Source organism: Chiloscyllium plagiosum, chromosome 20 (assembly GCF_004010195.1).
Source record: "Chiloscyllium plagiosum isolate BGI_BamShark_2017 chromosome 20, ASM401019v2, whole genome shotgun sequence".
NCBI lineage: Eukaryota > Metazoa > Chordata > Chondrichthyes > Orectolobiformes > Hemiscylliidae > Chiloscyllium > Chiloscyllium plagiosum.
This window is the reverse complement of record NC_057729.1, coordinates 1,397,185-1,423,415: the sequence shown is the minus strand read 5'-3', so window position 1 is coordinate 1,423,415 and position 26,231 is coordinate 1,397,185. Positions and strand designations below refer to the sequence as shown.

The 26,231-nt window shown below is 41.0% G+C and overlaps 1 protein-coding gene across 1 annotated transcript in view; it reads right to left on the bottom strand.

The window, feature by feature from the left end:
• Positions 1–26,231, bottom strand: part of LOC122559938 (synaptonemal complex protein 2-like) — a 263,416-nt gene that overhangs the window by 7,701 nt on the left and 229,484 nt on the right. The window contains exon 19 of the mRNA XM_043710047.1: positions 18,835–18,937. Within this exon, the coding sequence (XP_043565982.1) occupies positions 18,835–18,937 (103 nt within the window). The remainder of the gene's footprint in view (positions 1–18,834; positions 18,938–26,231) is intronic.

The window sequence follows — 26,231 nt, the reverse complement described above, 5'->3', positions numbered from 1 at the left end:
GTTCTTTGGCCAGTTTGTATGATGGTGTCCCTGGTAGTGATACTATGGGTCTGAGTGGGATGTCGGGTTTGTGTACTTTAGGTAATCCATAGAATCTGGGGGTGTTGTTGCTTTCCGGTTTCATTCTTTGTAGGTCAGCTCTGGTTATCTGTCCGTTTTTTTGTAGATTCCTTAGTGTGTTATTTATCCTATCCTATTTATCAACTAGCCACGAAACGACACGACCAGCTATCCTTAGTAGCCACACACGCAGACAACAAGCAACATGAATTCGACTGGGACAACACTACTATCATAGGGCAAGCCAGACAGAGAACAGCCAGGGAACTCCTAGAGGCATGGCATTCATCCACAAACCCCATCAACAAACACATCGACCTGGACCCAATAAACCAACTGATGTCGCCTAGCCAGGGGTCGAAACGTTTGCAACAAAAACTTCAAGCTCGGCGAACAGAACCACAACAGCGAGCACCCGAGCTACAAATCTTCGCACAAACTTTGAATTTTATGTGTTTCTATAAAATCCCCACCATTCTTCTAAATTTCAATGAATATTGTCCCAGTCTAATCAATCCGTCCTCATAAGCCAACCCTCTCAATTCTGGAATCAACCTAGCGAATCTCCTTTGCACCCCCTGCAGTGACAATACATCCTCTCTCGAGTATGGAGACCAAAACTATACACAAGGTACTCCAGGTCAGGCAGCATCAGCCTGATGATGGGCTTATGCCTGAAACGTTGATTCTCCTGCTCCTCAGATGCTGCCAGACCGGCTGTGCTTTTCCAGCACCACACTCTTCAACTCTGTTCTCCAGCATTTGCAGTCCTCAATTTCTCCACAGTACTCCTAGTTTGTGGCCTCACCTGCACCCTATATAGCTGCAGGATAGCCTCCCTATTTTTAAATTCAATCCCTCTAGCAATAAAGGATAATTTTCCATTTATCTTCTTAACTACCTGTTGCACTAGCAAACCAAATTTTGTGATTCATGCACATGGACACCCAGGTCCCTCTGCACAGCAGCATGCTGAAATTTTTCACCATTTAAATAATAGTCCATTTTGCTATTATTTCTACCTGAATGGATTACCTCAAATTTACCAACACTGTACTCCATCTGCCAGACCCTCGCTCACTCACTTAACTTACCTATATCCCTCTGCAAACTGTCTGTGTCCTCTGCACACTTTGTTCTACTATTCACCTCAGTGCCATCTGCGAACTTTGACAGACTACACTTGCTTGGCCATTGTAAATCATCCACATAAATTATAAACAATTGTGTCCCAACACTGATCCCTGAGACACACCACTAACCACTGATCACAGCCAGTAAAACCTCATTTACCTCCATTCTTTCCTTTCTGGTAGTTAGCCAATCCTCTATCCATGCTAATACATTACCTGTAATGCAGTGCACCTTTATCTTATGCAGCAACCTTTTGTGCAGCACTTTGTTGAATGCCTTCTGGAAATCCAAATCCAATGTTCCTCATTGTCCAATGCACTCATAACGTCCTCAAAGAATTCCAGTAAATTAGTTAAACATGACCTGCCTTTCGTGAATCCATGCTGCATCTCTTCAATTGGCCAATTTATATCCAGATGTCTCGCTATTTCTTCCTTCTTATAGAGTCATAGAGCATTTTCCCCACTACATAGTTAAGCTAACTTGCCTATAGTTATCTACCTTTTGTCTATCTCCTTTTTTAAAGTATTGTCACACTTGCCCCTTTTCAATCTGCTGGAACCGCCCCAGAGTCCAGCGAATTTTGGTAAATTGGAATTACAATTCCTACAGTGTGCAAACAGATCCTTCAGCCTACACCAACTCTCCAAAGAGTAACCCACCCAGACCATTCCCCCCTCAGTAATGCATCTACACATCCCTGAACATTATGGGCTATTTCACATGGCCAATTCACTTAATCTGTACGTCTTTGGACTGTGGGAGGAAACCAGAGCACCAGGAGGAAACCCACACAGACACAGGGAGAATATGCAAACTCCACACAGTCACCGGAGGCTGGAATCAAACCCGGGTCCCTGGCGCCGTGAGGCAACAATGCTAACCACTAAGCTAACGCGCCGCCCTACCGAGTACATTTGCTATTCCCCCACCATCTCTTTTAGTACACTGGGGTGCATTCCATCAGAGCCAGGAGACTGATCTATCTTTAGCCCATTAGCTGGCCCAACAATGCATCATTAGTGATAATGTTAGCTTTCAGGTCCTCAGCTGCCATTGCCTCCTTGTCACCAATTATTTGCATGTTACTTGTGTCTTCCACTGTCAAGACTGACACAAAACACCTGTTCAAGGCCTTGGCCATTCCTCATTTCCCATTATTAAATCCCTCTTCTCATTCTCTAAAGAGCCAATGTTTACCTTAGCCACTCTTTTTCATTTCATATATTTACAAAAGTCTTTGCTATGTATTTTTTATTTTCTGAGCTAGTTTACTCTCATAATCTATCTCACCTTTCTTTATAGTGAAGTGAGAATTGACACAGCGCATGCTGACAAGGGGCACACAGACACAAGATGGCCGCTGAGACATAAGGTGGCCACTTAGTACAAAGATGGCCACTGAGCCATTACATGGAAAAGTACGGCGAAACATAACAGATACTGTCTGCGGCCAACAGGATATCAGCACAATAGACACAGAACACAGATAATTGAAGATGGGGGAGAGAATACACATCAGTAACGTCTACTGCCTGCCAAAGTGTCTGAGTCTAGCCACCACCTTCAATAGAAATATACAAGTGTTAATAGCTTAGATTTGCAGTAATGGAAAACAACCTTCCTTCTCAGGAAGAATGATCATGACAAATTACTGCAGCAATGGACTTCTGCGTAGCTGCTGAAACTGACAATAATTCTGTAATATTTCTCTGAAACTGACAATGACTTTGTAATGTTTGCTGCACAAACAAAGACCTGATATCTGGACCATTATACTATGAAACATAGGTGAGATGCCAGAGGACTGGAGGATTGCTCATGTTATCCTCCTGTACAAGAAGGGTAGTAGGGATATTCCAGGCAACTACAGACCAGTAAGCCTGACATCAGTGGTTCGAAAGTTGTTGGAGAAGGTACTGAGGGATAGAATCTATTTATATTTGGAAAAGAATATGTTTATCAGTGATAGGCAACATGGTTTTGTGAGGGGTAGATTGTGCCTTACCAACTTAATAGAGTTTGTTGAGGAAGTGACCAAGTTGATAGATGAAGGAAGGGCTGTAGATGTCATATACATAGACTTTAGTAAGGTGCTTGATAAGGTTCCCCATGGTAAACTTATGAAGAAAGTGAAGTCACATGGTGTGCAAGATGTTCTACCTAGGTGGATAAAGAACTAGTTAAAGGGAGTTTCTCGAAATGGAGAAAGGTGACCAGTGGTGTTCCACAGGGATCAGTGCTAGGGCCACTGTTGTTGTAATATACATAAATGATCTGGAAGAGGGCATTGCTGGTCTGATCAGTAAGTTTGCAGATGACACAAAGATTGGTGGAGTAGCAGAAAGCATAGGGGACTGTCAAAGAATTCAGGAGAATATAGATAGACTGGAGAGTTGGGCAGACAAGTGGCAGATGGAGTTCAATCCATGCGACTGTGAGGTGATGCATTTTGGGAAGTCTAATTCTAGAATACAAAGAAGGGGCGGCATGGTGGCTCTGTGGTTAGCACTGTTGCCTAACAGTGCCAGAGACTTGGATTCGATTCCAGCCTCGAGTGACTGTCTGTGTGGAGTTTGTTACATTCTTCCCGTGTCTGCATAGGTTTCTATATTTCCCATAGTGTTAGGTGCATTAGTCAGGGATAAATGTAGGGTTGGGGAATGGGTCTGGGTGAGTTACTCTTCGGAGGGTCAGTGTGGACTTGTTGGGCCGAAGGGCCTGTTTCCATACTGTAGCAAATCTAAAAAAAATCACGGCAGCAGAGTTCACACCATGATATGCTCCACCCATGCTATGTGGCAAATCATGGAAGTTTCAGTTGTCGCTGGTGATCACATGTGCAAGAAGTGTTTCCAGGTACAGCTATTGGTGAATCACATTTCATAACTGGAGCTGTGCAAGTCATGAATAGCACATTCGGTGAGGTGGTTATACTGCCTGAACAGGCAAAGATGCATGGGTGACCACCAGACAGAGTAGAGGGAGACAGGTAGTGCAGGATTACCCTGTAGCTGGGCCCCCTTTTAACAGATATACCTTTTACATTACGGCTGGGTGAGTTCACTGTGTCGCAGAAACTTGTGGCCTGCCAACTTCATAACACCATGGGCTGGTTTCCTTCAGAAAATGCGTGGAAAAGGAATGGCAAAGCTAAGGTGTGGAAGAAGATCGAATTGTAGGGGAAATGGAGAGGCATTTCTGCATCCATGAGAGGCTCCAGGATGTAATATTGCCTCCCTGGTGCCAGTATCAGTAATGTCACTGAAATGCTGCAGGGCATTCTGAAAGGGGAGGAAAACAGAGATTGTGATACATATTGGTAGCAATGACATCAGACAAGTAAAGCAGAATTTAGGGAACTACAAACTAGACCAAAGAACAGATAATAATCTCTGGATTAATTCTGGTGTCTTTTCATATAGGAACAAGAGGAGGCTATTCAATCCCTTAGACCTGTTCCGCCATTCAATGAGATCGTGGCTGATCTGTAGCCTAGCTTTATAATCTGCCTTCAGCCTAAATTCATTAATAACTTGACTTAACAAAAATTTATGTATTTTGCGAATTAGTTCAGAAATAGAGTGTTAGTCCAGATTAATGCATGGGGCAGAGCAGGCCAGTTAAGACAACAAAATTAATTTGTGCGTGAAGCCAGAAGATGTAGGTATGGTTCTAAATTAATAATTTGGGTTGGTGTTCACTAGTGAGAAGGATAATATGGTTATAGAAATCATGGAGAAGATCTGTGATACAGTTCAAGAAATTAGCATAGACCAAGAGGAGGTTCGGAGTGTTTTGGCAGGATTAAAAGTGGATAAATCTGCAGAGACGGATGAAATGTATCCCAGGTTCGTAAGTGTGAAACCAGCAGGAGAGCTTGCAAAAATTTTCAATATCTCTCTAGCCAGTAGAGATATGGTGAAAGACTGGAGGAAAGTCAGTGTGGTACCAATATTCAAGAAGAAAGCAAGGGATAAACGAGAAAACTACAGGCCAGTCATGGATAACTAAGGAAATAAAGGAGAATATCAAATTGAAAGCTGATGCATATGAAGTGGTAAAATTTAGTGGAAAACTAGAGGGTTGGAAAATCTTTAAAGGTCAACAGAAAGTCATGAAAAATATTATTGTTGTGGGGAAAATTACCAGTCTCGGAGTCAGAATCAGGATTCAATGACAAAGAAACCGGAGCTCCGGGGAGAGAGTGATGTCCACGTGGCTATCAGCTATGAATATCCCCTCAGCCTTAGAGCACATTTCACGATATTTTATATGTTTCATAGAATCCCTTCAGCCCAGCAAGTCCACACTGACCCTCCAAAGAGTATCCCACCCAGACCCATTTACTCTCCATTTACCCCTGACTAATGCACCTAACCTACACATCCTTGAACACTATGGGCAATTTAGCATGGCTGATTCACCTAACCTGCACATCTTTGGATTATGGGAGGAAACCAGAGCACCTGGAGGAAACCCATGCAGACATGAAGAGAATATGCAAACTCCCCACAGACAGTTGCCCGAGGCCGGAATTCAACCCGAGTCCCTGGTGCTGTGAGGCAGCAGTGCTAACCACTAATTAGGCAAGATATAGCATGCATAGGATGGGGAAGGAAACTGCAGGGAATGGGTCCAATTGAAATGTGGAGCTGATTCAAGAAACAGCTACTGTGTGTCCTTGAGAAGTATGTACCTGTCAGGCAGGGAGGAAATGGTCGAGCGAGGGAACCTCTTGTTAAGAGGAAGGCGGCGGCTTATATTAGGTTGAGACATGAAGACTCAGTTAGGCCACTTGAGAGTTACAAATTAGCCAGGAAGGACCAAAAGAGAGAGCTAGGAAGAGCCAAGAGGGGGCATCAGAAGTCAATGGCAGACAGCATCATGGAAAACCCTAAAGCTTTCTATAAGTATATGAGGAATAAAAGAATGATCAAAGTAGGATTAGGGTCAATCAAGGACAGTAGTGAGAAGTTATGCGTGGATTCCGAGGAGAAAGGAGAAGTGCTAAATGAATGTTTTTTGTCAGTATTCACACAATGTTGTTGAGGAGAATACTGAGATACAGACTACTACACTAGATGGGATTGAGGCTCACAAGTGTTAGCATTTCTGACAAGTGTGAAAATAGATAAGTCGCCCTGGCCGGAAGGGATTTATCCTAGGATTCTCTGGGAAGCCAGGGAGGAGATTGCAGAGCCTTTGGCTTTGATCTTTATGTTGTCACTGTCTACAGGAATAGTGCCAGAAGACTGGAGGATAGCAAATGTTGTCCTCTGTTCAAGAAGGGGAGTAGAGGCAGCCCTGGTAATTATAGATCAGTGAGCCTTACTTCCATTGTGGGTTAAGTGTTGGAAAAATTATAAGAGATAGGATTTGTAATTATCTAGAAAGAAATAAGTTGATTAGGGATAGTCAACATGGTTTTTATGAAGGGTAGGTCGTGCCTCACAGACCTTATTGAGTTCTTTGAGAAGGTGACAGGTGGGTGATATGGTGTTTATGGATTTCAGTAAGGCGTTTGATAAGGTTCCCCAAGCTAGGCTATTGCAGAAAATATGGAGGCATGGGATTGAGGGCGATTTAGTGGTTTGGATCAGAAATTGGCTAGCTGAAAGAAGTGGTTGATGGGAAATGTTCATCCTGCAGTTCAGTTCCTAGTGGTAGACCTCAAGAATCTGTTTTGGGGCCATTGCTGTTTGTCATTTTTATAAATGACCTGGATGAGGGCATAGAAGGATGGATTCATAAATTTGCGATGACACTAAGGTTGGTGGAGTTGTGGATAGTGCTAAAGGATGTTGTATGTTACAGAGGGACATAGATAAGCTGCAGAGCTGAGCTGAGAGGTGGCAAATGGAGTTTTATACGAAAAAGTGTGAGGTTATTCACTTTGGAAGGAGCAACAGAAATGCAGAGTACTGGGCTAATGGTAAAATTCTTGGTAATGTGGATGAGCAGAGAGATCTCTGTGTCCATGTACATAGATCCCTGAAAATTGCCATCCAGATTAATAGGGTTGTTAAGAAGGCATTTTAGAAGGTGTGTTTAGCTTTATTGGGAGAGGGATTGAGTTTCAGAGCCATGAGGTCATGTTGCAGCTGGACAAAACTCTGTTGCAGCCACATTTGGAGTATTGCCTACAGTTCTGGTCACTACACTATAGGAAGGATGTGGAAGCTTTGGAAAGGGTTCAGAGGTGATTTACTTGGATGTTGCCTGATATGGAGGGTAGGTATTATGAGGAAAAGCTGAAGGACTTGAGGCTGTTTTCCTTAGAGAGAAGGAGGTTGAGAAGTGACTTAATTGAGACATATAAGATAATCAGAGGGTTAGATAGAGTGAAGAGTGAGAGCCTTTTTCCTCGATGGTGATGGCTTGCACGAGTGGACATAGCTTTAAACTGAGGGGTGATAGATAGAGGACAGATGTTAGAGGTAGTTTCTTTATTCAGAGAGTAGAAGGCACGTGGAACACCCTGACTGCAACAGTAGTAGCATTGCCAACTTTGAGGGCATGTAAATGGTCATTGGATAAACATGTGCATCATAATGGAATAGTGTGTGTTGGATGGACTTCAGATTGGTTTCTCAGGGTGGCCCAACATCGAGGGCCGAAGAGCCTGTAACTGCACTGTAATGTTTTAGGTTCTATCACATTAATTCCACCCTGCTGTTTTCACTATGTAATGCACTAGATAGATGCATTTTATTAACAGCGTTGCAACAAAATTTCTGCCTCCTGACATTCTGTAACAGACTCATTGCTAATTATATAGTACTGGTCACTATTTCCTTACAAACAGCAACGTAAATAGTCATTCCTGTTCTCTTGCATCTCTGACTTTAATGATTCCATCACCAGTGGCTATGCTTTCAACTGCTCAAGTCCTAAGTTCTTGAATTCTCTTCTAAAACTTCTCTGCCTTTCTATTCTGCCTTCTTGAGAGCACCTAATCTTAAAACTGTGATTAAAATATTGACTTGCTTAACCAAGCTTTTGGTCATTTATGTTAATATATCTTTGTGTCACCCTGTGTCAATAGTTGTTAAATATTCTGTGAAATACTGTAGTAATTGGGACCAGGTTGGCCTTGTTAACTCCAAGGTTGTTGATTGGAGTTGTTCACTTAGGCCAATCAGGAACGCCTTGGCTGACCAATAAAACCAGAAGAAAAAAAAGAAAATATAACCAGATTAGAATCTCCTCAGTTGAGGACTGACTCCGAACTGACTGGTCACAGCCTGTGCGCTAATGAATAAAGGGTGACTTAGTAACGGGACCCAGCCCTGTGCAATTATTTCAAGGGCCTTAGAGTATTTTATTGTTTAAATGTATTGGGCTGGAAATGATGGACCATTACAATCGGTGGGACAGTGACCTGGGACCAAGTAATTTGCTAAGTTTTGCCACCAATCCAGTCTGTACAATAAAACGTTAATTGATCATTCAGCATTTCACATTTAAACATATTTAAAGGAACACTCGGAACTGGTCTGCTTCAGGTACATTGAAAGGTGAGAAGCATTGTGAAAGCTCATCGGAGGTGAATTTCACCAGGTGATTTTCACCAGGAATAAAAAGAGTTATTTGAAATTTTTCTCAGGAAAAGCAAGAATTCAATGTGAAAATCATGAAATATGCTGCAGTCCAATGATAACCACATTGTGACTCCACAGATGGCAGAGAGATGTCAGAATATGCATCAATTAGGAAAAGGCCACAGTTTGATGCTGACTCCCTGCAAATCCATGTCGGTAGCAGTCAGGTTTTTATGCCAGTTTATGGCATAAGGAGAACTTGCAAATCTAACAAAAACAGTCTATATGGAGGGTGCAAAGGAGATTAGCAACCTGGGCTATTCCTTGGATACAGCTCCAATATCGCAAATCATTTGAGATTAACAGAAGTGAGTAAGGCTTCATATTAGAGATGGAATGTAATGTCAAGACAACATTTCTTTTTATTCACTTCCGGGATGTGGGCATCTCTGGCTAGACCAGCATTTATTGCTCATCCGTAAGTGCCCAAAGAGAAGTTTAAAAGTCAACCACATTGCTTTTGGTCTAGAGTCACATGTAGGCCAGAGAGGTAAAGATGGTCCTTCCTAAAGGACACTAGCCTATTATTGAACATTATTGTTTAACTCCCAGAGATGTGAGGGGAGTGGATGGACACATAGCAATAGACATGGGCTCAGGCAAAGTATGTATATAATTAGTAGGATTGGAGGGGTGTAGTTGTAGAACAACAAATGAAGCCTGGTTATGACCTGCCACAACACTGTGTTATCACATTTCAGCAGTATGAATGACTGACATTCCACATAATTTAACGCAGGATAAAAGGGTCCACAATGAAAAAGAGGGGGGATCTGGACAGAATGTGAAGTGCCATAGGTGGGCATCCGAATACATGCAAATTCATTGGAAGTAGTTCACAGGAGGTTTTCTCCATTAATGCCTGGAATGAGTGGGTTGTCTTGTTAGAATGGGTGGGACAAGTTGAACTTGTTTCAAAAAACGTGAGGTGGCTTGACTCAACTGTAAAAGATCCTGAAAGGTCTTAAGTGTATATGCAAAAATCTGAAATCAGGATTACTAATTTAAAATTAGAAATCAGCCTATTAAGACCAAGGTGAGGAGAAATTTTAATTTTTCAGAGGGCATTCATAATTTAGGAACATTGTCTCAACAGGTGGAGATAGGGTCAATGAATATATGTAAGCAGAGTACGTAGATTCTTGTTAGGTAAGAGCAAGAAATGTGAAATGTGAGAAACATACAGATCAACTATGACCAAACTGAAAGGCAGTGCAAGCTCGAGGGGCCAAATTATCTATTTCAGCTCCAATTTCATATGTCCATCTAACCCCATTAGAGGAGCAACTGTCAGCAAACAGCTAGAACTCAGACAACTGGCTCTGGCAAAACTGGAGAAAAGGTGATGACCTTCCAAAGGAACAGCATATGCTGCTGGCAAGTAGAAAATAACAGATTCAAGAAAATGGAAGTGATGACTGATATAGTTATTTCTGCAGCTTTATATCATTTGTGATATGAACCACCCAAAAGCACTGGGCTTCTAAAAGTGTATGGACACTGTTAAATAGGGAATGGAAACTTTTATAGAGATCAATGTATCATTTCATACGTTCCATATTCAGATATACCCTGACAAGTGCAAGAATTTAGAATATCACTTGAAATCTTAATCTTTCCATAAGACCGAAGATGCAGGAGCAAAGCAGACCATTCATCTGTTAGTCCACTCCGCCATTCAGAGATAATAGCTGATCTGACAATCCTCAACTCCACTTTGCTGCCTTTTCTGTAAAACCCTTAATTACTTTAATGAGGACTGCAGATGCTGGAGATCAGAGCTGAAAATGTGTTGCTGGAAAAGCGCAGCAGATCCGGCAGCATCCAAGGAGCAGGAGAATCGACGTTTCAGGCATGAGCCCTTCTTCAGGAATCACAATCCTGAAGAAGGGCTCATGCCCGAAACGTCGATTCTCCTGCTCCTTGGATGCTGCCTGATCTGCTGCGCTTTTCCAGCAACACATTTTCAGCTATACTTTGACCTTGACAATTGTCTGAAGTAAAGCAATACACATATTCACCACCCTGACAAGAAAAAAATCCTCTCACCTCTGTCTTAAGTGGGCAATTCCTTATCTGAGATTATGCATTCTGGTCTTCGATTCTCCCACAAGAAGAAACAACCTCTCTGTTCCTACCCTGTCAAGTCCATTATGTATTTCAATAACGTCACTTCTCATTTTCCTAAACTCCAATGAATACAAGTCCAATGTACTCAACCTTTTCAGAAAACATCTGCATACTCGATATCAACCTAGTGATCTTTCTCTGGACTGCCTCCAATGCCAATGTCTTTTCTTAAGGGAATCAGAAAACTTCACAGTATTACAGCTATGGTCTGTCTAGTGCCTAACATAGTTTTAGCAAACCTCCCCCTATTTTATTCTCTATTCCCTTTGGAATAAAGGCCAACTTTCCAACTGCCTTCATTATTAATTGCTGAACCTAATACTTGCTTTTTGTGATTCAGGCACTAGGGTCCAAATGTCCCTCTGTGCTGCTGCCTTCTGCTGGCTTTTCCTAATATCAATAATATTCAGCTCCTCTAGTCTTCCTTTTAAATTGTATTACCTCACATTTTGCCACATTTCCCACTACTAAGTTTGTGAACACTCACTCATCCTTTCTATATCCCCTTGTGCCATCTTTACTATATGACCTCCTGCCTACTTTCGTGTCATCCACAAACTTGATTACAATATATTCTTTTCCGACATTCATTATTACATTATAAATAATTGTGGCTCAAGCACTGAATCCCTGTGGCACTCCACTAGTTACGTGTTATCATTCTGAAAATGCCCCTTTCTTGATTGGGTGAGTTTGATATTTGGCATGCGCATGAAAATGAAGTGCTAACTCAGTAATGTGATCGTAGTAATACTGATCGCCACACATCATTGCATTAAAGTTATGAGCTGTTGAAGACTCTAGGCTGATTCCTCCACAAGGGAAAAGTGGATTAAATAGGATGAGGACTGATCTTGAAGTGTGAGATGCAAAGAGATCTAGCTAAGGCAAGAATAGAGGCAATGCTTGACAGTATAAACCACAATAAAATGATCAGTCATCTTTAAGGAAGAGATGGTTCATCCAGAAGCCAAGAGTATTCTAACAAAAGTGGTAAACAGGAACCAATGCCTTGGAAGGGAGATAGCGAATATAATGGCACAGTAAAATGAAGGTGTGATGCACAGTGTAATGTACGCCAATTGTATTCTTCAAGTGAAAACTTGGCCAGTTGCAATGAGTTGATTGGGGAAATGAAGAGGACAATCAGAATGGTAAAGAGAAACTATATAATATAGCTGGTTCAGACATAACCTAAAAATCTTCTCCCAACTTGGAGAGTGCACAAAGGAGATTTACTAGAATAATACAGAGAATGAGGGATTATAGATGCAAGGAAAGATTAGTGAAATTGAGCTTATTCTTCTTGCAGCAGAGAAGATTAGGAAAGGGATGACCTTAACAATGTGTTCAAAATTATGAATAATTTTGACAGGACAAAGAAGGATATTCTGACTCCATTATTTGGTCACATTTTCAAGATTGTCAACAAGAGAACCACAAGTGAGATAACAGAAAACCTTTTACTCTTAGTTGTCAGGATTTGGAATGCACTGCAAGAGAGTTGTGGAGGCCGATTCCATAGGAAGCTTCAAAAGACAGCTGGATATATATTTGAAACTGATTAAATTGGAAGGCTATGGAGATAGAAAGGAGCATGGGTCTAGTTGGATGGCTCTTTCAGGAGCTAATTTAAACATGATAAATTAAATGGCTTCCTTATTTACTGTAAAAATTCTACGCATGCATGATTGTCCTAATTTTCTGTCTTCCATTAGTTAGTCAATCCACAATCCTTGCTAATTGCCCTAACATTATGGGGTCTTGAAGTAGCATTATGAATGATACCTTATAACTTTTGGAAAGCCAAATATATTATGTCTAACCATTTTCCTTTATCTTATAAACAAGGAACAAGTGCAGTAGAAATATAATTGAAGCATAACCTCCTTATCATTCCATTAAATTCCCCTCACATTAGCTTTTCTGATTACTTTCTGCAAAAATTTCTAATAATCCATATCTTTTTGCTCCCTGCCCATTCATGTATCTGTCCAGATACATCTTAAATGAGGCTATCGTGCCCACCTCTACCACCTCAGCTGGCAACACGTTCCAGGCACTCACCTCCCTCTGCGTAAAGAACTTTGCACGAATATCTCCCTTAAACATTTCTCCTCTCACCTAGAACTTGTGATCCCTAGTAATTGAGACAGTTGAGATAAATTGTTAACAGTTCACACCCCAGCACCAATGCCTGTGGCAAACCACTCGTGATATCCTATAAGCTTTAAAAGGCTCTCTCTGCTTGCTGTAAGCCAGCCAATCTTCTATGTATAGCAATGTTACCCACTAACCACAAGGTTTTATTGACTGCAATAATCTTTGATATGGCACCTTCTACCCTGTAAATTAACTCTTCAAAAAACTGTAATAAATTTACCAGGCATGATTTCCTCATCCTAGAGCTATGCTAACTCTGTTTAATTATATTTTGATTTTCTAAATGCTTTCCCATTATATCCTTTGTAATAGGCTCTTAGATTTTCCCAATAATAGATATTAAGCTGCCTGGACTATAGCTACTTTTATTTTTGTTTCCTTCCCTTTTTAAATAAGAGTGCTACAATAGGTCAACATTCCAATCCTCTGAATCTTTTTCAGAATCCAAATAGTCTCTTCACATATTGATCCCAGTCTTCGATGGCAGGATTGAATGAGTCAAGCTTTCCAAATAATAGCATGCTGGCAGAAATATTTAACCCAACTTATGACAACTGTTGTGAGCAAATTTCTTCAGGAGCAAGCTTTTCTCTCAGTAGGACTGATAAATTCCAGAGATGCTGGTATATCCTGTCAGTAACTCACCCTTGATTTACTATGCAGAGTTCTTGACAGTGATCTGATTTTCTCAGAGCCAGCTCTGAGTGAACAATACCTCTGACATTCATAGAACATAAAACAGTAGAGTACAGCACAGGCCCTTCAGCCCTTGATCTTGTGTCGGCCTTTTATCCTACTCTAACATCAGACTAACCTTCACTGTAATAACTTACATGTGCCTATCCAAGAATCGCTTACATGTCCCAAATGTATCTGACTCTACTACCACTGCTGGCACCCACCACTCTGTGTAAAGAACCTACCTCTGACATTTTCCCATCCCTCCTCCAATTACCTTAAAATTATGCCACCTTCTGATAGACATTACAGTCATGGGAAAATCCTGCTTTTAACCCTGTATTCTGCGTTCAAATGCGACCTTCCAAAGTGAATGACTTCACATTTTTCCAGGTTGAACTCCATCTGCATCCTGTCAATGGCACACTGCAACCTACAACAGCCCTCCAACAACTCCACCAACCTTCATGTTATCGGCAAACTTATTAACCCATCCTTCCACTTCCTCATCCAAGTTATTTATAAAAGTCACGAAGAACAGCGGTCCCAGAATAGATCCCTGCAGAACACCACTGGTCACTGAGCTCCAGGCTGAATACTTTCCATCTACCACCACCCTCTGTCTTCTATGGGCCAGCCAATTCTGTATCCAGACAGACAGGTTTCCCTGTATCCCATGCCTTCTTACTCTCTGAACGAACTTAGCACAGGGAACCTTATCAAGCATCTTTCTAAAATCCACATACACCATATCCACTGTTCTACCCTCAGCAACATGCTTTGTCACAGCCTCAAAGAATTCAATAAGGTTTGTGAGGCATGACCTGCCCTCGCAGAGCCATGCTGACTATCTCTAATCAAACTATGGTTTTCCAAGTAATCATAAATCCTGACTCTCAGAATCCTCTGCAATACTTTGCACACAACTGATGTAAGACTGACTAATCTGGAATTCCCAGGATTATCCCTATTCCCTTTCTTGAACAAGGGAATAACATTTGCCATCCTCTAACCATCTGGTACTATTTCATTTAACAGTGAGGATGTAAAGTTCATCGCCAAAGTCACGGCAATATCCTCCCTGTAGTAATCTAGAGTATATCCCATCCGGCTCAGGGGATTTATTGATCCTTACATTCTTCAAAATTTTCAGCACATCCTTCTTCCTAACATGAACCTGTTCTAGCATATCAGTCTGTTTCACACTGTCCTCAGAAACGTCGAGGTCCCTCTCAGTAGTGAACACTGAAGCAAAGTATTCATTAAAGACCTCCCCTACTTCCTCCGACTCCAAGCGCAAGTGCCTTCCACTATCCCTGATCACTCTGGCAATGCTCACGTAAGTGTACAACGCCTTAGGGTTTTCTTTAATCCTACCCACCAAGGATTTTTCACAGACTCTCTGCATGGTCTATGTGGCTATTCACTGCCTACTCCATCATCTGATCCATAGCTCAGGATCCCCCCCTCACCTGCCAATCTAGTTTAAAGCCTCCTGAAGAGCCCCAGCAAACCTCCTGCCTATTTTTGTCTATATTTCTCATCCAGAACTCCCAGACTGTACCAGGTCCAATAAAGGAACTCATATTCTATGAGGTCCACCTGGCTGACCTTGTTACAATCATTACAGGAGGTGAGCTCATTATGTCAAAACAAGGTGGTGCTGTAGAAATAAAACTTAAAAAAAAAACAGAACAAAGGTAGGGAGGAATCACAGAATCCCTAGAGTGTGGAAGCAGGCTATTTGGCCCAACACGTCCACAACGACCCTCTGAAGCGCATCCCAACCAGCCGCACCACCCTACCTGTAACCCTGCATTTATCATGGTTAATCCACCTAATCTACACATCTTTGGACTGTGGGATGAAACTGGAGCACCCAGCCAAAACCCACACAGATATGGGGAGAATGTAGAAACTCCATACAGTCGCCCAAGGGTAGAATTGAACCCGGATCCCTGGCACTGTGAGGCAGCAGTGTTAACCACTGAACCACTGTGCCACCCCACAGAAGAGTAAAAGCAGTACAAGAACAACTCTAACGTGAGAGAGAGAAGAGAGATGAAGGCCTAATAAGGGAATTAAGGGAGTTATGTCAAAAGTAGGACGTCTTGGGCTGTAATCTCAGATTTACTCCTTGAACCACATACTACTAACTACAGAAGTAGGGGCGGCACGGTGGCTCAGCGGTTAGCACTGCTGCCTCACAGCGCCAGAGACCCGGGTTCAATTCCTGCCTCGGGCCACTGTCTGTGTGGAGTTTGCACATTCTCCCCATGTCTGCGTGGGTTTCCTCCAGGTGCTCTGGTTTCCTCCCACAATCCAAAGATGTGCAGCTTAGGTGAGTTGGCCAGACTAAATTGCCTGTAGTGTTCAGGGATGTGGAGGTTAGGTGCATTAGTCTGGTGTAAATGCAGGGGAATGGGTCTGGATGGGTTACTCTTCGGAGGGTCGGTGTGGACTTGTTGGGCCGAAGGGCCTGTTTCCACACTGTAGGGATTCTAATGAATTTCTAATGATAATATGTTTAAATGCATCGCCAAAGAGCTGTTTTCAGAGGGAGGATTTCAAATATCTAGATCTTTGGGATCCCTTTCAAGGACAGCTTGCACCTAAACTGGAGAGGCACCATTATCCTTGCAGGGAGGTTTGCTCGTGCCACTCAGGAGGGTTTAAATTGGTGTGACAGGAGTTAGGAACAAGAGCAATAAGTCAGCATGTGGAGTGATCAGGAAGAAGGTGGAAGTTAAATTAACTAAGTCTAATAGGAACAACAGGCAGGGCCAGGTTAATGAACACAGCATGACTGGCAGTCTGAAGTATATTTATTTCAATGCAAGGAGAATATAATATGTAAGGCAGATGAGCTTACAGCCTCGTGCTAATCTCCTTTTTCATCATTACACATTAATTTTATCCAAATAATAAGTGAACTTGTATAATAATTGAACTTGCATCCACCACACTTCCAAACAGTGCATTCCACACCCTAACAAAAAAATTCACACTCTGCATTTGCTTCTTTTGCCAATCACTATAGATCTGTGCTCAGTAATTCTTGATCTTTCTCCATACAGCAATATTTTCTCCCAAAATATTGTATGCAGGCTGCTCATGATTTTGAAAACCTGTCAGATCTCCTCTTCGCCTCCTTTGCTCCAAGAACAGTTTCAACTTCTTTGCAGCTGACATGAAATTTGTTGCATTGTGGATAGTGAGGAAGGATACAGCAGAATATAGATCAATAGGAAAGTTGGGTGAATAAATGGCAGATGAAGTTTAGTCTGGATAAGTGTGAGGTGAATGCACTTTGAGAGAGAAAATGCAAGAGGAACATATGCAGTAAGTAGCAAGGCTCTTAGAGCACCTTACAGAGTCATAGAGATATACAGCATGGAAACAGACCCTTCAGTCCAACCCGTCCATGCCGACCAGATATCCCAACCCAATCTAGTCCCACCTGCCAGCACCTGGCCCATATCCCTCCAAACCCTTCCTATTCATATACCCATCCAAATGCCTCTTAAATGTTGCAATTGTACCAGCCTCCACCACAAAATTGTTGCATTGTGGATAGTGAGGAAGGATACAGCAGAATATAGATCAATAGGAAAATTGGATGAATAAATGGCAGATGAAATTTAGTCTGGATAAGTGGGAGGTGAATGCACTTGAGAGGGAAAATGTAAGGGGAACATATGCAGTAAATAGCAAGACTCTTGGAACACCTTATACAGAAAAATTTTGGATACAAGCCAGTAGCTCTCTGAAACTGGGGACACAAGTGGATACAATGGTAAAGAAGGCATACTGTATGCTTGCCTTCATTGGTTGGGACATTAAGTATAGAAGTTGACAAGTCATGTTGCAGCAGTATAAGACTTGAGTTGGAGATACACATTTGGAGTACTGGTCACCACACTACAGAAAGCATGTGGAAGCTTTGGAGAGGGTTCAAAAGAGGTTTACGATGATGATGTTTGAATTGGAGTGCATTAGTTCTAAGCAGCAGTTAGGCAAATCTGGATTGCTTTCACTAGAGTGCGGAGAATGAAAGGTGACCTGATAAAAGTTGACAAAATTATAAGAGGCATGAAGGCAGAGCAGGTGGTACAAGGTTATAGGAAAGCAACATTTAAGACAGACACATGAACAGGCAGGGAATAGAGGGTTAGTATATGCAGGCAGATGGGATTAGGTTAGAATGACATCATCGTTGGCACAGACATGGTGAGCTAAAGTGTCTATTCTTATGCTGTTGTGTGTTCTTTAATCTATCCTCTTAACTTAAATTTCTTTTGCCCAGAATCATTCCTGTAAATTGCCTATGCATTCTCTTCAATGCATTCACATCCTTCCTACGATGCTACACCTGGAATTGTACACAGTACTCCCGATGAAGTCTAACATGTTGCCTATACCAGAGCGCATGGGTTTAAGGTGAGAAGGGAAAGATTTAAAAGGAACCCAAGGTTCATTTTTTTCATGCAGAGGCTGGTGCATGTATAGAATGAGCTGCCAGAGGAAGTGGTGGAGAGTGGTACAATTAAAATATTTTTTAAAAATCTGAATAGGTATATGAATGGGAAGAGTTGATGAATTTGGGCCAAATGCTGGCAAATGGTACTAGATTAATTCAGGATATCTGGTCAGCATGGGCAAGTTGGATCAAAGGGTCTGTTTCCATGCTGTACATCTCTGTGACTCCAAATTCCACATCACACCCTTGTTCTTCTAATTTCTGATACTATTAAAAAGCCAAGGATGCTGAATGCTTTAGTAGTTGCTCTCTCAACTGTCCTGCTACCTTTAGTTACTTGTGCACATAAACACCCAGGTCCCTCTACCTCTTTTAAATTACCAAAATTTCCAGTCACGTCTATTCAGATCTTAACTGACTCTGATATGCGGCTTCATGAATTGCTGAAAGAATTTGTATTAATTTACTTGAAAAGACAATTTTAAACTCAAATTAAGTTTTGTGTTTATCTTGTTTAATTTTGAAACAAAGAGAGCTTTCAAAACTTTTTTTTTGAGTCTGAATAACATGTAGGGTCAAACTTACAATTTACTATAGTTGGTGTACAAGCAGTCTTTGTTTCCGGTCTTTCTGTACTAGTTACAAACATTGCTACTTCTGATGTCCTTTGCTTACGTGGAGCAAGTGTCTGAAATAAAAAAAACACAAGTTAATTTTAATCAATTCACAAACTGTCTAATTTTTCAAACTGCTTTAAGTGTCAAGACAGCTTACCTGTTTTGAGATTACAATTGCAGATGGAGAAATGCTTGACAACAACAGCATGAATAATGAAAGACAAATAATATCCTGATGCAGGTGTTATATATTTCATCAACAAAGAATGAGAAAAAAAAATTGGAGGAACTTCAGTAACTTGGTTTTCTAGCAGCAGTGGCAGTAACAACGCTTGAAGTCAAAGGAGTCATTTCAGTACAGGAATTAATTCCTTTCCACTGGATGAGTTTACAACTGACAGATAGTCCCACTTGTCTAAAACCCAACACAACATCTGAGAATTTGGCTCAAAAGCCTCTCTAAACTGAATGACGTGAACACATAGAGATGTTGCTTGGTCCTCGCATTTTGTAATTTACCTCGGAGCTGAGGTAGCATTTGACAATTGAAAGCATAGCGCTGAGCGGGAGAATATACATCACAGGTGAGGCTCAAGGCCTAGTTATCTGAGCCTAGGACTTGAAATATCAAGCACATTCAGCTGCTTGCAACCGGCTGCACAGAATTGAATAAAAGAAAAATCGGAGAGACGTCATAGGAGATCAGTGAATACTTTGGATGAAAAGGAATTACCATTAGGGAATCTAAATTGCTGTAAATTAGAACAATGGATTAACTGAAAGCGCCAGTTAGTAGGATAAGAGAAGAGAAAAATCAACATAAGGAGAACAATTTTAAGATTATGTATTTAAGGAATTTAGTAGATAAGCAATAAGTAAAACTAAATAACTTTAAGACATGGCAGTTCAGGTCAGCAAAGTGGAATGTGTGATAATGCAAGTAAATTAACTAACAATTACAAAAATTCTGAAGATATTTTCCTGTTCTTTCCTTGCCGTTTTTTTTCCTGAATAAAGGGTTTCCTCTCAGCCTTTTCCTTATAAATTCATGGTCAGATAGAATTACAGAGATATCACTAATCTCTAGTTCTAAAGACAAGCAAGCAATTAACAATTGTATTATCAGTGAGGAGGAAGTCAGTCTTTGTTCATTCTTCAACCCGTTGTTCCATTCCACTACCAACAATCACACTTAAAACATCCTTTGCACTGGTTCACACCAGCAAAGTGATTTGGAGAGAGGTCTCCTACATGCTAGTTAATTATTTAAAGTCTCTTATTATGAAATCAGAATATGGAGTCTGACTTTGGATCCTTTTAAAGGCTTTTTCAACTCAACTGAATCATAGGTAAAATCAGTATAAAGCATTAAATAGGCACATAGAGTACTGTGCAAAGTTTTGGTCAAAACATTTCAAGATGGATGTCAGAGTGCTTGAAAGGGTAAACACAATATTTATCAGATGCGTCCAGGGGTTAGCTTCAGGATAAAATTGGAAAAATTAGGATTGTTGCCTTTAGACCAAAGGAAATTGAACAGCAACTGCATAGAGGTACTCTGCAGTGTTAAAGCACTTGTGATGCAATGGCAGTATCCCTACCTCTGGATCAGATACCTGGATTCAAGTCCTACCTGCTTCTCTGAATGAGCCATGATGTGGAGGTGCTGGTGTCGGACTGGGTTGGACAAGGTTAAAAATCACAGAACATCAGGTTATAGTCCAACACATTTATTTGGAATGCTGCTCCTTCATCAGGTGTTAGTGAAAGAGGAAAACCTTGGACACAGAAATTATAAGGAAAAGATCAAAGGATCATACAACATATGCAAACAAATTGAACACATAAGATAAAACTTAAACCTTTACTCAGTCAGAATGGAGATACAAGTTTTGATTGATTAATATGGCACTTTATGAACTCCTACTTTGGAAATAAAATACACAGACAGATTCCAAACAAGATCTCACACCTAAAATATATTGTCTGACCAGAGGCGTCACCTGCTTTACATTGACAGCATCTTAAGTTGTTTCAGGGCAGTGACTTGAAAGAAATTCTGGGATGTGAATATAAATCAATTGAAACCAACACCTCCATTCTCACCGATTAAAGATTTGAGGGCCATCTTTTGTGTGTTCAATTCGTTTGCTTGAGTCGTGTGACCCTTTGATATTTCCCTTATAAATTCTGTGTCTAAGATCTTCCTCTCTCACTAACACCCGATGAAGCAGCACTCTGAAAGCTAGTGTTTTCAAATTAACCTGTTGGACTATAACCTGGTGTTGTATGATTTTTGACCATCTCTGATTGAGGGAAAGTCTATAAGATTGCAATTGGTTCAGATTGGGTAGAAAAAGATAACTTGTTCCCATGGATAACGCAAGAATAACTAGAGGAGAGGCCATGCCAGGAGAGGGACTTTTAGGCTGCCAACCCATCCACTCACACCCTCATGCAATTTAAAAAGTAGTGAAAAGACATTGTGAATTTGGCCTATTTGTGGACCAATTGAGACCCTTCATCGGGAGGTTCCCCATGAGAGAAGAATCCAATGCCAAAAGTGAAACTTGGCTTCACTAATCATTAAGGAGGGGGTTGCGGGAGTTAACTCCTTTACTTGTTCACTATGCCTTTTGGAGCAATCCACCGAAGTCTTCCAATCACCACCCATCTCTAAAGAAACATAGAAAACAGAAGGAGCAGTAGCTTGTTCCCACTTTCTGCACAAACCCCTTAACCCAAAGAACTATATTTAACCTTCTCTTGAAAATTCAGTTATTTGGCTTCACCCCTGTCCAGGTAAAGAAAATGCTCCAAATATTAGCTTGAAATGACCTGTCTTGTATCTTCTAGACTCCCCAGACATTGGAAATACACTTTCCTCATTTACCTTGTCTAGTCCTCTTAGACCTTTATAGGTTTCTATTAGATGGTGACGAAGTGTGCCTGTAAGAGGGATTTGCTCTGTCCTGTTTCTCTTGAAGCGTGGTATTGTAAATCTGGTCTAATATGTCTAAGCATGGAGAACAGAGTAAATTGCTTTGGATTTTTTTTCAAATCGTACAAATGAAACATGAGTGGGTTGTGTCGTAAAGGGTGATGCTGGAAAAACACAGCAGGTCAGTCAGCATCCAAGGAACAGGAGAGTCACCATTTTGGGCAGAGGCCTTTCATCACATTCCTAATGAAGAGCCTATGCCCAAAATGTTGAATCTCCTGCTCCTTGGATGCTGCCTGGCCAGTTATGTTTTTCCAGCGACACCCTTTTTGACTCTGACTCTCCAACATCTGCAGTCCTCACTCTCTACATGAGTGGATAGAATCAGGCTCACATAGACCAAGTGTTTTAGTTTGCATTCAATTCTTGAAAACAGGGTTTTGGAATTGAAGCTGCTAGATACAGCTGCCTCTCTGCTCCTACAAAAAGCTTGAGTTCTCTCACTCTGCTACTAGAGTCATGCATGTTTTTTCCTTTCTCCTTGACAGGGAAATCTGTTTTGCTGAATTTGTCTTTGCCACCGGTGTATTTATGGGATGCTACTATATGGAAACAGTTGATGATTAATAGTTAAATTAGAATTAAGTACATTTTGCTTAAAGCCTAGTAGTGGACTAAAATTGATCACATCTGGAACACAGCACCATAAATTTTCCTGTAAAAAAATAGAAAGTCAGGGTCTAAGCTGTCTCCTTGAAAAATTTTAAGGGTGTTTAGTCAGTTCCATAATAAGGTAAGCTTACTTTCAACTGGTGTACAAGGACACCCAGATCTCCTTGCACCCCTTATCCTTTCCTAATCTATTGACATTAAGAAGAAAGATCTACCCTCTTGTTTGCTACTAAAATAAATAAACTCACATTGATCCATATTATACTTCATCTGCCATGCATTTGCCAATTTAATTTGTTCAATTTACACTCTACAGCCTCCCACTCATCTTTGTGTCAACTGCAAACTTTACGATATTACATTTAGCTTGCTCATCTAAATCATTAATATATCTTGTGGACAGCTGGGTCTAAACATCGATCTTGCAGTACCCCACTTGTCATTGTCTGCCAGATAGAAAAAGCCCCCCCCCCCCCCCACCTCCATTTACCTCTACAGTTTGCTTCCTTTTGCTAATGAATTGTCTATCCATGTTAGTAGTCGAAGAGTGTGGTGATGGAAAAGCACAGCCGGTTAGGAAGCATTCGAGGAACAGGAGAATCGATATTGTGAGCACAAACTCTTCATCAGGAATGAGGGGGTTGCCCAAGGGTTGAGAAATAAACGGGCGTTTATCTCTCAGACCTCTTGGGCCACCCCCTCATTTCTGATGAACAGCTTATCCGCGAATCGTCGATTCTCCTGCTCCTGAAATGCTGCCTGACCTGCTGTGCTTTTCCAGCACCACACTTTTCGACTTTGATCTTCAGCATCTTCAATGCTCATTTTTTCCCTATTCATGTTAGTACACTAGCCCCAATTCCATGTGCTTTCATTTTAACACATTAATCTCTCATATGGGACCTTATTGAAAATCTTCTGAAAGACCAAGTAAACCACTGGCTTGCCTTATCAACTCCACTAGTTGAGTTTGAATGAGAGACCAGTCTTATGGTCTAGTAGGACGATGGTGACTTTACCCTTAATTACAATCTCAAAGAATTCTAGAAGATTTGTCAAATACACTTTCCCTTTTGCAAATTGAGGCTTACACTTTCCAATTCTGTTACTGTTTTCTAAGTGCTCATCTATTAAACTTTTTGTAAAGAATACTAGCAGCATTTGGCCCACTTCCCTTTCCTATAATTTTCCTTATTCTCTTTACTTCCTCTTTAAATGCTGGGGTCACATTAGCTACTCTTCAATTCACATGAATTGTTCCCGAGTCTGCATATAATCTTGAAAGATATTTCATTTGTCGCCAGGGTCAGGCCATCTTTCCCATTTAACATATGCACCACACAGGAATGAACAACTGTTCTAGTTTCTGCATGCAGTCCCTGAATGCTGGCACAGCTTTTCCATCATCATCCTTTCAAGTAGCATTCCTACTGCAGCAACTCATGACTTATTCATCACCAATGTATCCACCAGCTCAAGGGTCACTTCTTCAAATAATCTGGTATATAGATTATTGGGCCTGAGAGATTTATTGTCCTTTAATCAGATCTGTTCCCCCAACACTATTTCACTACCAACACAGATTTTCTTCAGTTTTTCCCTCTCACTAGATGATGTATTTCCCGACATTGTTGGGATGCTATATGTGTCCTCCTTTGTGAAGAAAGAACCAAAATATGTTTTGATTTGTCTGCCATCTTTTATTTTCCCATTGTAGCTTCCCCTGTTTCTGACCCTAAGGGGCCTACATTTGTCTTCACTAATATTCTTCTCTTTACACACCTATAGAAGCTTTTACAATTATTTTGTATGTTCCCTGCAAGATTACTCTGGTACTCTATTTTTCTCTCTCAATGAATCCCTTTCTACACCTTTGCTGAAATCCAAACAGCTCCTAAATCTCAGCTCTGCTTTTTTTGACCAAATTTTTATGTCCATTCCTTGGATCTAATTCTATCCCTAATTTCATTTGTAGCCAGGGTCAGGCCACCTTTCCCATTTAACTTATGTGCCACACAAGAATAAACAATTGTTCTAGTTTCTGCATGCAGTCCCTAAATGATGGCACAGCCTTTCCATCATCATCCTTTCCAGTAACGTTCCTACTGTAGCAGCTCATAACTCATTGTTTCCTTTAGTTAGATTCACAATCGCAGTCTCAAAATCAAGTGATCACTCTCCATCTTAATGAAGAATTCTATTGCATTACAGTCATTCTTCCCAAGGGATTTCATAAGGGTGGATTGCCAATTATTCCTTTCTCATTACACAAAACCCAGTCTGGGATGCTCTTTCCTCCAGTTTTGCTGAATCTGTCTTTGTCACCAGTGTGGTTATGAGATGCCACCAAATAATATCATCAAAATGGGGTAAGCATTAAACAAACAAATAACTAATGCTTTTAAAAATAGTATGGCAATTATCATGGGGGATTTTAATCTACATGTAGATTGGTCAAACCAGCTCAGTCAGGATAGCCTTGAGGAGGAGTTTGTTGAGTGTTTCAGCGATAGTTTTCTTGAACAGAATGTAATGGAACTGACGAGGGAGCAAGTTATCCTAGATCTGGTGCTGTGTAATGAGACAGGAATAATTAACCTCATCATTAGGGATTTTCTTGGAAGGAGTGATCACAGTATGGTTGAATTTAGAATAGAGATGGACAGTGTGAAGATAAAAATCCCAACATCAAGGTCCTGTGCTTAAACAAGGGAGACTACAATAGGATGAGGGAGAGCTTGGCTAAAGTAGACTGGAAACAAAGATTTTATGGTGGGACAGTTGATGAACAATAGAGATCTTTCAAAGCAATTTTTCAAAATGCTCAGCAAAAGTATTTTCCAGTGAAAATGAGGCTCAGTAAGAAAAGGGGTAATCTGCCATGGGTGTCTAAGAAAATAAGGGAGGCTATCAAATTGAAAGAGAAGGCATACAAAGTGGCCCAGACCAGCGGGAATCTAGAAGATTGGGAAGGCTTTATAGGTCAACAGAAAGCCACAAAAAGAGCAATAAAAAAAATAAAAGATCAGAAAAAAAACTAGCACAGAAAATAACGACAGATAGAAAAGGTTTCTATAAATACATAAAACAAAAAAGAATGGCTAAAGTAAACGTTGGTCCTTTAGAGGATGAGAAGGGACATTTCAGTATGGGATATGATGAAATGGGAGAGGCATTGAACAGGTATTGTGTGTCAGTGTTCAAAGTGGAGGACATGGATAACATGCCTGTAATTGACCAAGAGACGAAGGTAGGTGAGGATCTGGAAACTATCATTATTACTGAAGAGGTAGTGTTGGGCAAGCTAATGGAGCCAAGGATACACAAGTCTCCTGGCCCTGATACAATGCATCCCAGGGTACTAAAAGAGATGGCAGGAGAAATAGCAAGGGCACTGGTGGTAATTTTCCAAATTCACTGGACTCAAGGGCAGTTCCAGCAGATTGGAATACAGCAAATGTGACACCACTGTTTAAAAAGGGAGGCAAGCAAAAGATGGAGAATTATAGACTGGTTAGCATAAACTCTGTAGTGGGGAAGATGCTTGAGTCTATTATCAAGGAAGAAATAAGGTAAAAACAATGACTGCAGATGCTGGAAACCAGATTCTGGACTAGTGGTGCTGGAAGAGCACAGCAATTCAGGCAGCATCCGAGGACAGGCAAAATCGACGTTTCGGGCAAAAGCCCTTCATCAGGAATAAAGGCAGAGAGCCTGAAGCGTGGAGAGATAAGCTAGAGGAGGGTGGGGGT